Below are 14,250 nucleotides of genomic sequence, written 5' to 3'. Positions count from 1 at the left end.
CACACAGGGCTGTCCCTCCCCCAACCCTCACTTCAACGTCCAAAGTCGGGACGCCCTCCTACCACCTGTAGAGAAGAGGGAGTGGATTTGAAATCAAGTTCAGGTATCTGGGGTCCCTAGACAGAACCGGACTTCGGACCCCGTGTCCTGCTACTCCCGCTGGGGCTTCTCTAGGTAAGGTTACCAGGATCGGTTCCAGACGATAACCTGCTCCCACCCCCAGCCGCACCAGGGCCCCAGACTGCGGCCGTCTCAGAGCCAGGAGCTGGCAGGCTGCCCTGGTGGGCGGACGGACAGCCACCTGGCTCCCCCTCCCTCTCCCTCCTCAGTGATGTCAGGCCAAGGGCGGGGGCAAGAGGGGGACAGGTAGTTAAGGGCCAGGCGTCTCCCTTCCTAAACCGGTGGCCCCAGCCAAGTGCTCCAACTCCAGGGTCCAGGTAAGGACCAAAACGCGCCCTTCATCTTGAGGGTGGGGAGCAGCAGCACGTCCGGGGGCAATCTAGAAAGATTCAGCCTCCTTCTGCGTTACTCTGGCGGCCACGCTTTCTCTTTTTCTCCAGTCTCCCTATCCCGCCCCTTCCTCACCATCTGCCCTCAGTCTTTCCCTATTCTCATTTCCTGCCTTCCTTATTCCTTCCTTCCCTCCTTGTACCCCGCCTCCCTCTGCCCGTCCCCCCTTCCCGACTAAGCAGCTGATGAGGATGAGAAAGGGAGATCTCTGATGCTCTCCTCCCAGAGACGCTGCTTTCCCGCTGAAACTAGCCCCTCCCTACCTCCGCAGAAAAGAGAGCTGGGGGGTGGGGGGTGGGGGCGAATACCGAGGACTGCCTCGAATCAATCCTTGCTCAGCCGGAGGTTACCCGTTTGAGGTTTCCCCAAGGCTCTACTAAAGATTGACGTCTCCCCTGGGGAAGGGCGACCCTCCCATTTGGAGGGCAGTAGAGGAGAGAGATCCCTTAAGTTTCCAGAACTGCGTCTCCTATTGTTTGCCTGCTCAGAACACAGGGTCCTGCCTTCGGAAGGGAAGGTGGGGGCGGGGCAGGCCTGAGGGTCCTTCCCGCCTTCGGAAGGGAGGCTCAGAGGCTGGAGGGCTGGATGCGGAAGGGGGGTGAGGGGGCGTGGTGGGTCCTGCAGAGCAGTGGGGCCTAGAGAAAGTGTGTGTACGTGTTTGGGGGAGGTAGTGTTTGGAGAAAGACTCGAATCTGGGTCTCCGTGGCACTACGGAGATGGGAGAATGCACCTGTCAGCCGTTGGAAGGACTCCCAACCCCTCTGCCCCTCTCGGTCGGCCTGCCTGCCCTGGACTCTGGTCTCCCTTCTCCCCCTCATCCTGCTGGGGGAGCCCTCCACGAAGGCAAGCAGCATGTAATGATTAACTCCACAGACACTCCAACATTCTTCCCAAATTAAACTTTAAGAGAGCTTACCCCCCTTTTCCCATTGGTCATTTTTTGAGCGAGGGAGTGGGCGGGGCCTCAAGGTCCTGGGCCCTCCTCCCAACTCTGGGGCACCTAGGGGTTTCCCGCCTCCTCACCTGGGCCCTGCACCCCCAGAACTACCCCGAAGGTTGAACCTTCTCCCCCTAACAATAAATCCCGATGGGGGCGGGGCGTGGAGTGCTCGGCCAGACGGGGGCCTTCCCGCCACCTGCTGGTCCCCAGCCCAGGCCTGGGCCCTGCCAGCCCCTCCCCCTCCCCTGGTTAGCTACGGAGGTGGCCTTGTTTTCTTGCCCGGCCACCCGCCCTTGGGGCCAGCCAGGTGGGGCGAGATTCAGGAAGTAAACAAGGAGACAGGAGGCTGGGACGGCGGGAAAGAGGGTGGGGCCGGAGCCTCGGGGCAGGAGAGGCCTTCGGGGAAGCTTCGGCGTGGAGTTGCTGTGTTGAGGGGACTGATAGATTCCGGGGGTCTGTTTCGTCAACAGAAGCTTTCTCAGAGCCCCACTTTAAAAAAGTTCAGGTTTCTTGGGAGGGGGGCTGGCGGGGCCCCACAGCTAGGACCCCCATTCTTCTCCCATTTCATCTACCTGATGAAATGCCCCCACTCCTCTTGCCTTAGAAGGGTCTGGAGGGCAGGGTGAAGGGTTGGAAAACCCAAATGCAATCTTCAGTGGGCCCTCCAGCCCTCTGAGGCCAGACTCGAATCTGATTCTGATTTAAATCTACTCCTCTTTCCCTGTCCAAACACTGCCCTGGTTCGCTTCCCTCTGGGGTGGAGGAGGACCCCACTTTTCGTCTCTGCTATCCTGTCTGGCTTCCTGCGCTCCCCCCTCCCCCAGTCTCCCTCTCCCTGGAGTGAAGTCACCAGGGCTGGTTGCCAGAAGATAAACGGGATGGGAGTGGGGACACTGTTTTGTTGCTGATGTTCTGGTGTCTGTTGATGTTCACTGGTGGGTGTGTTTCGCCCTTCCCTGCAGGGCCCTGAGCCCCCTCCCTGTCTCTCCCTCCAGCCTTTCCTTTTCTGCCTGTCGGTGTCTGTCCTCTTGTGTGTCTTGACTTTCTACTTCTGCTCCCGTAGTACCCTTCCAGCCAAGGACACCCCAAAGAGTGTGGTCTGGAGGACCCCCGTCCCCCGGGGTTGCTGTAGATGAGTCCTCTGGGCCACTGAGTCCTGGGTTCCAGGGGTGAGCAGCAGCATCGGAATGAAAGCCTGGGAGGCCCCAGACAGGCTAGGGAGCACTTGGTTTCTTTGGGTGAGTGAGGGCATCACTGGAGGTCAGCTCCACTCCAGATGGGCCTTTGAATCCAGGCCGGGCCTTTCTTCTCTCCCTGCGGGAGGGGGCTCCTGGGCAGGGTGGTGGCTACCAGATTGGGGGCCGACTGAAAGTCCCACCTGGGCTGGAGGTGGGCCAGGGTGGGGAGGAGAAAATGATGTCAGAGCTGCCGCCTGCCCCACAGCTTCTTTCTCTCCCATCCGGTCCCTGCCCTGTGCCTCCCCCATTCCTCACAGGCTGGTAGGTTGGGGGCGGAGTGGAGGGAGGTGGGCAGAGGCTGTTTGTGTTTCTCCTAAGCCAGGAAGTTGTGCAGATGAGTCAAGGTTGAATAGAGAGCCCCAGGCAGTGCTGTCCCGCCCCACCCTGACTCACCTGCCCCCCAAATCCCCTCACTTAAGAGTCCCAGGCCTGCCCCTTCCTGTGCCAGGTGCCCCCAGGAGCCTCACAGCGCTGGCCTAGGTCTCGGGTGCTCCCAGGTCCTCACCCAGCCTGAGAGGTCTTTCTTCCTGTGGAGGAGGAGCCTGTGCTACCTCTGCCCCTGGTGGGCATTTTTGCCCCAGCTCTGCTGTCCTTAGTTGTCCCAGGTGCCTGTGCAGCACCTGGGGCGATAAGACATGGGTAAGACCCTGGCCTTGCCTAGCAGTGCTGGCCGTCTTCAGACCAGTGAGNACCCCCGTCCCCCGGGGTTGCTGTAGATGAGTCCTCTGGGCCACTGAGTCCTGGGTTCCAGGGGTGAGCAGCAGCATCGGAATGAAAGCCTGGGAGGCCCCAGACAGGCTAGGGAGCACTTGGTTTCTTTGGGTGAGTGAGGGCATCACTGGAGGTCAGCTCCACTCCAGATGGGCCTTTGAATCCAGGCCGGGCCTTTCTTCTCTCCCTGCGGGAGGGGGCTCCTGGGCAGGGTGGTGGCTACCAGATTGGGGGCCGACTGAAAGTCCCACCTGGGCTGGAGGTGGGCCAGGGTGGGGAGGAGAAAATGATGTCAGAGCTGCCGCCTGCCCCACAGCTTCTTTCTCCCCCATCCGGTCCCTGCCCTGTGCCTCCCCCATTCCTCACAGGCTGGTAGGTTGGGGGCGGAGTGGAGGGAGGTGGGCAGAGGCTGTTTGTGTTTCTCCTAAGCCAGGAAGTTGTGCAGATGAGTCAAGGTTGAATAGAGAGCCCCAGGCAGTGCTGTCCCGCCCCACCCTGACTCACCTGCCCCCCAAATCCCCTCACTTAAGAGTCCCAGGCCTGCCCCTTCCTGGAGGGTCAGTGCCAGGTGCCCCCAGGAGCCTCACAGCGCTGAACTAGGTCTCAGGTGCTCCCAGGTCCTCACCCAGCCTGAGAGGTCTTTCTTCCTGTGGAGGAGGAGCCTGTGCTACCTCTGCCCCTGGTGGGCATTTTTGCCCCAGCTCTGCTGTCCTTAGTTGTCCCAGGTGCCTGTGCAGCACCTGGGGCGATAAGACATGGGTAAGACCCTGGCCTTGCCTAGCAGTGCTGGCCGTCTTCAGACCAGTGAGTGGATAAGACAGGTGCATGTAATTGGCGCTGAGGCCCCTGCACAGTGTAGAGAGTGAGACCTTCAGTGTGAAGGTGGAAAATCCAGGTAGGCTGCTCAGAGGAGGTAGCTCTGGCACTGGGGCTTCAAAAGTGTTGGGCAGGGGGAGGAATCTGGGGAGGGCACACAAGGTTTAGGGGCTGCTGGGGCCAGGGCCCCCAGGCTAGTCCTGTCCTTCTCACTGCGGCTGAGCCTGCCTCCTGGTTCCTGTCCTGGCCCACCTCCTTCACCCCTCCTGTGCCTCACTCAGCACTTGGGCAGGCGTTGCCACAACAGGCTCTGGCAACCAGGTTTGGCAACAAAGCACTGGAAAAACCTGGGGCAGAGCCCAGAGGAGTTGAGTGCCCTGTGCTCAGAGCATGCTCAGAGACTGCACATCTGAGCCTTGAACAGTCTGCGGGTCATGGAGTCTGTGGCTCCACGGTGGTCGAGTGGGACCCTCTTAGCTCTTCCCCTGGGCAACCTGGGGCTAACAGAAGGGCACTGGACTTGGAGTCCAAACACCAGGTTCCACTCCCTGATTCACCTGTGACAGGGGCAAGAATGCTTCCTTCTCAGGGACTTGAAGTCCCTTTTTGTAAACGGGCTCACTCTACCCTTCCCCCAGAGGCTCCAGGGAAACTCCAGTTAGAGGGGGGAGCAATAAGGCGCTGTGTAAACTCTGAGGGGCACCTTGGCAGCTGTGTGGAGTCAGGAGATCTGGGTCCTCTTGGTCCCTCTCCCCAGGACAAGGGGTCAAGAGCAGCCACTTTCAGCCCCCTCTTCTCCCTCAGATGTTATGGAGCTCGGTCTGTCTCCACCTCATCTCAGCAGCTCCCCGGAAGACCTGTACCTGACCCCTGGGACCCCTCCTGGGACTCCCCCGCCTCCCGATGCCCCTCTGCCGGGGGAGGTGAAGCGGTCCCAGCCTCTGCCCATTCCGACCAGCAGGTACAATGGGGTGATGGAGCTGAGGAGGGGCTGGGGGGGGGGGGGCCCGTGCAGGGTAAGACCGAAGCTTGTAGTCAACTCCTTCTCCGCCCCCTACCTCGGGCCACAGGAATCTTCTTCGAGAGGAGGAGCTGCGGACAAGCTCTCTACCCTCCATCCCCAACCCCTTCCCTGAGCTCTGCAGTCCTCCTTCACAGACTCCCATTCTTGGGGGTTCCTCCAGTGTGAGGGGGCTGCTCCCTCGAGATGCCAGCCGCCCCCATGTGAGTTGTCTTGGGAAAAGGAAGGCAGGGGTGTGGGGATGCTGTGGCCATGAGGGTGGATATGGTACCATTTCCGTGGAGGCTGGGGGATTTGATCAGGAATCCCTACAGGCAGAGCAGGCAGCAGAAGGCAAGTAACTGCCCTTTGCCCTTCCTCCAGTCATCTGCAGTTTTTGGGGTACAGGTAGTAAAGGTGTACAGTGAAGATGGGGCTTGCCGGTCTGTGGAGGTGGCCGCCGGTGCTACAGCTCGCTACGTGTGTGAAATGCTGGTGCAGCGAGCTCACGCCTTGAGTGACGAAAACTGGGGGCTGGTGGAGTGCCACCCCCATCTGGCACTGGGTGAGTTGGGGTGAAAGGGGGCTGCCTGGACAGGAAGGCAAATGCTTCACACGTTGTGTTGGGCGGGTGGCTCATCTGGGAGGCCTGGCTGGTCTCCGCTGACCCCTGCTTTTTGCCCTGAACCCCAGAGCGGGGCTTGGAGGACCATGAGTCAGTGGTGGAAGTGCAGGCTGCCTGGCCCATTGGTGGAGACAGCCGCTTTGTCTTCCGGAAGAACTTCGCCAAGTATGAACTGTTCAAGAGCTCCCCAGTGAGTGTGGGTGAAGGGGGTCTGGGCACTGGGATACCCTGATCCCCAACTTGGGCCTTCACTCCCTGGCTCCTGACTCCTTTCCCCCCAGCACTCCCTGTTCCCAGAAAAGATGGTCTCCAGCTGTCTGGACGCACACGCAGGCCTATCCCATGAAGACCTCATCCAGGTAAAGGGATACCTCCATTCATGATCCCCCAGGATCGCCTATCGCTTTTTGGCCTTTAAGCATTGTGCCTTAAGCATGTGGTGGAGGGCTTAGCACAGTCCTAAGCGACCGGAGAAGTCACTTTTCCTGGCTGAGCATCCGTTTCTTCATCTGGTAAATGGGACAGTGAATGTATGTGGAGCCCCTTCTCTCGTGAAGGCCTTTGTGTGAGTGTGTGTGTGTGTGTGTGTGTGTGTGTGTGTATGTATCTCCTGGTCTCTCTCGGTGTCTCACACGCTTCCTGCTCTCTTCTGGCCTCAGAACTTCCTCAATGCAGGCAGCTTCCCAGAGATCCAGGGCTTCCTGCAGCTCCGGGGGTCAGGACGGAAGCTTTGGAAACGCTTCTTCTGCTTCCTGCGCCGGTCGGGCCTCTATTACTCCACCAAGGGCACTTCCAAGGTGAGGTCTTGAGGGTTGACAGCCCCAGCCCCTAGGATATCCCATTTCTGGTCCTTCTAGGAGTTGTCCCTTCCCTGTTGGAACTCCTGGGCCTTTCTTCCCCTGGACCCTGAGACCCTCAGCTGCTCCTCTCTCCCCTCTAGCTTACCTACCCCAGGAAGTAGTGGTGGGAAAGGCAGGTGAAACTGAGTTCGAGTCCTGGCTCTACTTCTGTTTGCTGTGTGACCTGAGGCACTTCTCTGCTGCTCTCTGGTCCTGAAATCTCCCCAGCTGGCTTACAGGGACAATAACAGGGGGATAGGGTCTGCCTGTTACAAGTGCTACCTGCCCATGCTGCACAGGATCCAAGGCACCTGCAGTATGTAGCAGATGTGAACGAGTCCAATGTGTATGTGGTGACCCAGGGCCGCAAGCTCTATGGGATGCCCACGGACTTCGGCTTCTGTATCAAGGTAAAGACCCTGGCCTGGCCTGGGAGGGAACAGGAGCTGCTCAGGCCCCGGGATCCTACCTAGGGCTTCTGAGCTCCCATCTGGGACACCCAGACTCCTCCCCCTGCCCCGTGCCCTGCCCTACAGGGAGAGACACGGAGACAGACATCTGGTCCTAATATCAGATATGGGACCAGCTGGTTTCCTCTGTCTACAGCCAAACAAGCTTCGAAATGGCCACAAGGGGCTTCGGGTCTTCTGCAGCGAGGATGAGCAGAGTCGCACCTGCTGGTTAGCAGCTTTCCGCCTCTTCAAGGTGAGACCGCAGGAGTGGCAGGGGGGCGTGAGTGAGGAGTTGTAACTCTGCCCCCAGGAATGAGGGGGCATCAGAGCGTTGCTCTCTCAGTGTGTCCGGTCCTCGCTCTGGCTTCAGAAAGCTCCTCATCCAGGGCAGAGATGCAGTCTTGCTCTTGGGGAGTTCTGGTGTGCGGGGTCCACGGCCCAGCCGCCAGCACCTGCTTGGCCTCAGGTCCTTTTTCTCTCTCCAACCCACAGTATGGGGTGCAGCTGTATAAGAATTATCAGCAGGCGCAGCCTCGCCACCTGCGTCCGTCCTGTATGGGTTCCCCACCTTTGGTGAGTGTGCACAGAAGCTTTAGCTTGGGGGGGGCACTCAGGCCCCATCTTGGGGACCCATGGGCCCTGTTCTGACCCCTCTCCATCCTATCCCATCTACAGAGGAGTGTCTCTGATAACACCCTGGTGGCCATGGACTTCTCTGGCCATGCTGGGCGTGTCATCGAGAACCCCCGGGAAGCTCTGAGTGCAGCCCTGGAGGAGGCCCAGGCCTGGAGGGTGAGGGGCTGTACCCATCTGCATGGTTATACTGGGCACCTTCTCTCCATGTGGGTTTCCATGGCGTGGGAGGAAGAGTGGGGGGCGGGGTAAGGCAGGCCCCCAGGTGCGGAAAGGGTCTCTATGTTCTTGAGGTGCCGGGTGATACCTCAGTCACGCCCTGACCCCTTGTGTCCCCCACTGCTCTGCAGAAGAACCACCGTCTCAGCCTGCCCACCCCAGGCTCAGGCACGAGCCTCAGTGCAGGTGGGTGAGCACCCCGCGTCCCCAGGGGTGGGGGCTGCCGTGGCTTCTCTGAGCATTCCCGGTGGGGGAGGTCAGGATGGGGTCTCCTGCCCAGAGTGACTGCCCGTCTGCCTCCCCCAACTCCAGCCATCCACCGCACCCAACCCTGGTTCCATGGACGCATCTCCCGAGAGGAGAGCCAGCGGCTCATCGGGCAGCAGGGCCTGGTGGACGGGTAAGGGGCGGGGCGGAGCAGGCCAGCAGACCCAGGGATAGGAAAGGCCCCGCGTCAAGGCGGCAGCTGTGTGTCCTCGGGTAACGTTGCTCCATCTCCTGGCAGCCTGTTCCTTGTTCGAGAGAGTCAGCGGAACCCACAGGGCTTTGTCCTCTCTCTGTGCCACTTGCAGAAGGTCAAACATTATCTCATCCTCCCGGTGAGTAAGCCCTATCTCTTCGCCACGCCCCCTCGAGAAGCTCCCTGGCCCGCAGCGTGTCTGGGGGCTCCTGGTCTCTCCTTTGTCCCCGCGCAAGCCCTGGGGACCTCGGCCCCGACCAGGAGGGAGCCCCTCGAGCCCCTCCCTGACTTTCCACCCCACCTGCTATGGCCGTCGTCCCCCCAGAGTGAGGAGGAGGGCCGCCTGTACTTCACCATGGATGACGGCCAGACTCGCTTCACGGACCTGCTGCAGCTCGTGGAGTTCCACCAGCTGAACCGTGGCATCCTGCCGTGCCTGCTGCGCCACTGCTGTACTCGCGTGGCCCTCTGACGGCCACAGAAGCAGGCATGTGTCTCAGCCTGTTCTAGGCTGGCCACTGTCCCCTATGCTCATAGGGTGGACTTGGAGGGCGCAGAAGGTGGGGACAGGCTCATGAATGATTAGACGGCTCCCCTACTCCAGAGAGTTCTCTCCTCTGCCCCTTTGCTTCCCTCAGGCAGAAAGTGCTCCTCACCCACTCCACCCCCAACCTGTCTCCTCAAGCGAAGCACTCGGGTGGCCTTCCCCTTCACGGAACTCCTGGGCACTGCCCTGGGGCAGGGTGTTTTGGGAGAGATGGGGTAGCCCAGGTGGTCTTATGCCCCACACTTTGTACAGACTGAGAGGCCAGTTGATCTGCTCTGTTTTATACTAGTGACAATAAAGATTATTTTTTGATACACTTATGAGTTCTGTCTGGTAAGACCTGGCTAGCTGGGGTAGAGAAGGGGAGGGGGAGAGGAGGGCACCAGGCCTTGGCAAACGTATCAGACGGGTCCAGGCCAGGTACCCTCCAGCCTGGATGTTTCTTTTTCTTCCTTTTTTTCCTTCCTTCCTGCCTTCCTTTCTTTCCTTATTTTTAAATGTTTATTTTTGAGAGAAGTGCATGCATGTGGGGGAGGGGTGGGAGGAGGGGGACAGAGGATCCGAAGAGGGCTCCATGTGGGGCTTGAACTCACGAACTGCGCAACTATGACCTAAGCTGAAGTCCGATGCTCCACCCACTGAGCCACCCAGGCACCCCCAGCCTGGAGGTTTCTTGAAGGCAGGGTGGTCTTGGTCATCTGAGAATCTCTAGTGTCCCAGCATGGAGCCTGGCCCATAGTGGGTGCCTAGTAACTTCTTGTTTAATAAATGAATGTATAACGGACTGTCATCCAGGTGAGATCTCCTGACAGGGCCTACAGCGATGGGGGTAATTCGGACAGGCCTGGAGTGCAGTCTCACAGCATGTATCCTCCGCAAGTCCCAGGCCAACTGCTGGGATGAGTCCTGACGGTTATATGTCTACAACCTCCACTTGGACACGTGGCCCTCCACCTCTCCAAAGTCCCCGTGCCCCCCATGGTCAACCCCTCTCCCTCTTGCTTCCTGTCCTCATAGTTATGTTTCTTCCAGAAAGCCGTATAATGGCTTCCCTACAACACTCAGCCCTCTGAGTCTGGCTTCCCTCTCCAACTCAGCCTCCAACAACATCCAGAGTGATCTTTCCAAAATACAAGTCCACACGGATCATTCTAGGTCTGGCCTCTCCCCACTGCCCATGCTGGTCTGTTTTGTCTAAACAGTTTTGTCTAAGAGGGAATTTTATAGTTTGAGGTCTTATGTGACAGGAGAGCTTTATAGCTCTGTCAAACTGGCAACACCTGAATCTGCCATTTGATTTTTAAATCACAAAGAGACCCTCTCTTCAGACACGTGAACTCCAACTAGACATGATTTTTTGCCAAGAAATAAAACCGCAGTCTCATCCTTTGGATCCAGCTACTAGTTTATCAGAAATACAGGGGACAGAGGGACATGTGAAATGACACATGGGGGATACAAATACCCGAATAGAAACTAGGAAACTACAGAACAGATAACCCAGTTTTTTTAACAATAGCAAAATTATAAGAAAAAATGGGGAATCTCTAGCTTTCAAGAAATGTAGACATATGTCAACTAGATGTTATGTGTTGACCTTATTTGATTCAAATCCAAACTAGCGAAGTGTAAAAACATTTATGAGCAATTGGGGGAAATTTGAGCTCTGAGGAGATTTTTGATATTAGGGAGTTATGGTTAACTTTTCAAGGGGGTGATAATGGTTGCGTGCGCGCGCGCGGGCGCGCACGTGTGTGTGTGTGTGTCTTCATCTTTGAGAGAGTCATTCTGAAGTATTTACAGATAAAATGCTGTCTTATCTTTGTTTTTAAAATAACTCCAAGTTTAGGGGAGAGGGTGTGAGTATAGTCATCGTTTCGCCATGAGTTGATAATTGTTGAAGCTGGGCAATGGGCACATGGGGATTCATTAAATTCTCTAAATTTGTGCAGGATTGAAAATTCTATAGCAATTTTTTAAGGTTTTATTTTATTATTTATTTTGAGAGAGGAAGAGAGAGAATCCTAAGCCCCTGATGTGGGGCTAGAACCCACAAACTGTGAGATCATGACCTGAGGTGAAACCAAGAGTCGGATGCTTAACCGACTGAGCCACTTAGGCACCAAACCCCGTGAATTTTTTTAAATGGAGAACCTCTCCTCAGATCTTTGAGATTGGGCACGAGGTGGTGGGATCCTGTTTTGCTGGTGAGGAAACTGATGGCTCAGGGAGGAGACCTGCCCCAAATCACAGTGAGAGAGCCAGGATCTCAACTCGCGTCTGAATACAGGTCTGGGCTGTTCAGCTACCCCTGCCTGGCTGACTTCCTGGTGGAATTCCTAAATGGCCTGTGGGGGGTGAGGGGTAGGAATGTCCTCTCCTGAAGAGCCCTTCCCTTCTCCGTAGCCCTGGTCTCTGGTTAGCAAGTTGTCCTGAAGTGACCTTGGGAAGGACCAGCCACCATAGCCAGCCCTTGAGCCAGGCTTGGCAGTCCCGGTGGCCACTCATGACCAAGGCACCCCCAACCTTGGCTAATCCCAGGCTGGGGAGCCAGGTCTGTCAGACAGAGGTGGGTAGAAAGTTTTCATCCACCCTCCAGCCTGGAACCTTCTGGGGATCTACTCTGAAGAAATTTCTGCAGTCGAGGCATGAGAGGGTGCAGGTTTTGTTCCTTCTTAGCAGGAACCAAAGCAACCCGCTGTCTGCCGCCTGCCATGGTTTCCAGAACCATCCCATCACTGGCTGCTCCTCGGTCCTGAGCTGACTGGTGCGGGCTGTGTGACTGGCCAGGGATGCCCAGGGCCACTTCTAAGGTGCGGATGCTAGGGGTCCATGCTGGGGTGGGAGTAAAGGGATCAGAATAAATCACATCTTAAGCATGTCCAGGGGACTTAGGCTATTTAAAAACAGGACCCAGTGTCTCCTCACAGTCTGAGGCACCAGGCAGGCAGCGGACAATGCCCTTCTACGTCAATCAGCTAATCGGAGTATGTGGGACAGATATCATTCTCCATTTACAAATGGGAAACTGAGGCTCAAAAAGAGTGACTCACCTGAGGTCCTACATGGAGTTAGAGACAGAGGTCTGACTCAGCCCAGCCTGCAGGAGGTAGAACATAGCCCTTTCTGCCCTTTGTTTCTCTGTCCTCTCTGTTCTCCGTGCTGGCCACTAGGAAGGACCTGGGCCATTGGCGACCTCTTGAGGTGGCAGCTGGCTTGACCCCAAGCTGGATACTGGAAATCAGCAGCTGAACATCCTTGCTGGGCGGCTGAGATCTCTGGCTTCTTGGAGGAAAGGCAGCAGCTGAGAGTGTGGGGGACAAGGGCCCCTCAAGATCAGCTTGCAGAGGGACCCAGGGCGAGATTCCCCAGCTCTGAAGACATGGGAAGAATGCTGTTCTCCTGCCCAAAGAGGCTGAAGCATGAGCCACACAGGCCAGACAGCAAAGGGACTTCCAAGGGTAGCTGCAGTGTGGTTAGTGGAGGCTTGTGGTTATGAGGAAGACTGGGCTGGTGGGAGGGAGGCAGGGACATTGTGGAGAAGGTAGAGAGCTGGCACCTCAGATACTGTCTTTTCAATATCAAGTTATTGGGTTTGGTTATAAAAAGTATATGTGCTTTTAAAAGAATATTTCAGAAATTAGAAAAAGACTTGGAAAAGAAAAGGAAATTCCCAGGATCCAGGCATTGAGAGAGGGTAATGGAGGGCTCCCATCCAGGAGGCTGGCTCTAAATGGCCTGTAATATATCATAGACACCAGCTAGTATGGCTGGTGTGAGCCTGCTGCCAGCGTATAGCTGTCTTTGGCAGCACCATGGGCCTGGAGGAGGGTGTGGCCACGGGGTTGACCTCCCTGCCTGGTCAAGTGTGGAAGGCAGGGAGGGCTGCTGCCAACTTTCTGGACTTTGGGAACAGGTGGGCATGATTCTAGGGAAGTCCACTTCTCCTATGGTGCCCTAGGTAGGACATCCGGACAGCGTTCTGAACAAGTTATACTCTTCCTGCTCCCCAGACATCCTGTTCAATGAAATCTACATAGCCTCCAAGTTCATGGGTGGAGGGCCTCCTGGTGCCAGCAGAGGGTTCAACATTGGGTCAGCGATCCTGCTTGGCTCCTTCCTTGTGCCCAGTGCCAGGCACCCTGAGGAGGGAGAGAGGGAGGGAGGGAGGAAAGAATAAAAGGAGACAGGCAGGGGAGACCAAGGCCATTCAGAAGGATCCTTTCTTTCTAAACTGTCTACATAAGCAGTTTTCTACTGGCTTCCTGCAATCCAAGGGTTCCAGCAGGAATTGGGGGGCAGGTTGGGTTGGGGATGGGGAGAGCATTGATTGCCTTTATATCTGGGAATTCGGCTTCATGGCATATTTGGAAAAAAGGCTTCCATTACTGTGCGACGAACCTGGTCTAGCAGAGACGAACTTGCACAGAGCTAGGGTCTGTGGCAGAGTCTGCTCTCCTGTCCTGCGCTGTTGGTAGAACCTTAGTTTGGGGCTGAGGAGTGGGGTGTGCAGTGTGGCCTTTTAGGACATAGGATTCTGAGCTTCCAGCAGGGGTAGGGAGATGAGAGAGGAGGGAAAAGACATTGGGATCTTGGGGAAGCTGGATGTTGCAGGCTGGAGTCTAGAGCTACAGAGTGGGAGATCCTGGGGACTGAGGGGTTCTCCATGATCTCCATACAGGAGGGCGGGTTAGGAAGTGGGGGTGCTAACTCTGCTGAGAAAGGTTGTGCTCTGGGGCTTCCTGAGGTCTGAAATGCAGTCCCATGTGGGTTGACCTGTGATGGGCTCTAGAGCCCCCTTGGCAGGGCTGCATCTGCTCCAAGGAAGAGGCAGGGTTTTCTTTGGTGGGCACTTGGGGGGTCTGTTTAGTTGGAGCTGCATTTTCATGGTAGGCGGTTTGTTTTTACTTGGATTGAGTTGATCTTGGGAGTGGTTTAGTAGAGACTGAGGGAAATTGGGAGGCCGCCCGCACCTCCACAGAGCTGCCCCCATAGACGTATTCCTCTGCAACTACCTGCGCACCCCACGCCCTGAGTTTGATCCAGGACTAGACAGCAGTGGGTATTCCTAGCAGACACTACCTCGATTTTCCAAAAGATTCCAGGGCGTCTCCTTTCTCCCAGCCCTCTTAACACCCATCAGTCACGATACAGGTGCCCACCTTTTGGTTCTCTACTTCCAAGCTGAGCCACCGCGTTCCACACTTGTAAGGGACGAGCTGGGGGGTGCGGAGGGGCCTTTGCACCAGTAAGGCGAGGA

At 56.9% G+C, this 14,250-nt stretch overlaps 1 protein-coding gene across 8 annotated transcripts; it reads left to right on the top strand.

The window, feature by feature from the left end:
• GRB7 (growth factor receptor bound protein 7) lies at positions 1–9,306 on the top strand. Of its 8 annotated transcripts, none has more exons than XM_077779265.1 (15): positions 1–174; positions 5,020–5,176; positions 5,286–5,439; positions 5,624–5,780; positions 5,909–6,030; positions 6,122–6,199; positions 6,500–6,637; positions 6,979–7,089; positions 7,286–7,384; positions 7,624–7,704; positions 7,807–7,923; positions 8,115–8,169; positions 8,296–8,383; positions 8,489–8,582; positions 8,769–9,306. In XM_077779265.1, exons 2-15 carry the CDS (start codon positions 5,025–5,027, stop codon positions 8,913–8,915), a joined length of 1,593 nt encoding a protein of 530 aa, XP_077635391.1. In that variant the 5' UTR covers positions 1–174; positions 5,020–5,024; the 3' UTR covers positions 8,916–9,306. The 8 variants fall into 8 exon arrangements, with proteins under 8 accessions (XP_077635391.1, XP_077635390.1, XP_077635393.1 ...); XM_077779264.1 differs by having other exon boundaries at positions 5,600–5,780; XM_077779267.1 differs by lacking the exon at positions 8,296–8,383.
• The last annotated feature ends 4,944 nt before the right edge of the window (positions 9,307–14,250 follow it).

This window comes from Crocuta crocuta, unplaced genomic scaffold, assembly GCF_008692635.1.
Source record: "Crocuta crocuta isolate KB4526 unplaced genomic scaffold, BGI_CrCroc_1.0 scaffold68, whole genome shotgun sequence".
Lineage (NCBI taxonomy): Eukaryota > Metazoa > Chordata > Mammalia > Carnivora > Hyaenidae > Crocuta > Crocuta crocuta.
This window is presented reverse-complemented; position numbering and strand designations above follow the sequence as displayed.

What these genes read in the sequence shown, in the direction of transcription:
- GRB7 (XM_077779259.1), top strand. Translation starts at nt 5,025, where the DNA reads ATGGAGCTCGGTCTGTCTCCACCTCATCTCAGCAGCTCCCCGGAAGAC. An exon ending in CCACCCCCATCTGGCACTGG is followed by an intron (nt 5,781 to 5,908) that starts GTGAGTTGGGGT and finishes CCTGAACCCCAG; the next exon opens with AGCGGGGCTTGGAGGACCAT. An exon ending in CAGCTTTCCGCCTCTTCAAG is followed by an intron (nt 7,385 to 7,623) that starts GTGAGACCGCAG and finishes TCCAACCCACAG; the next exon opens with TATGGGGTGCAGCTGTATAA.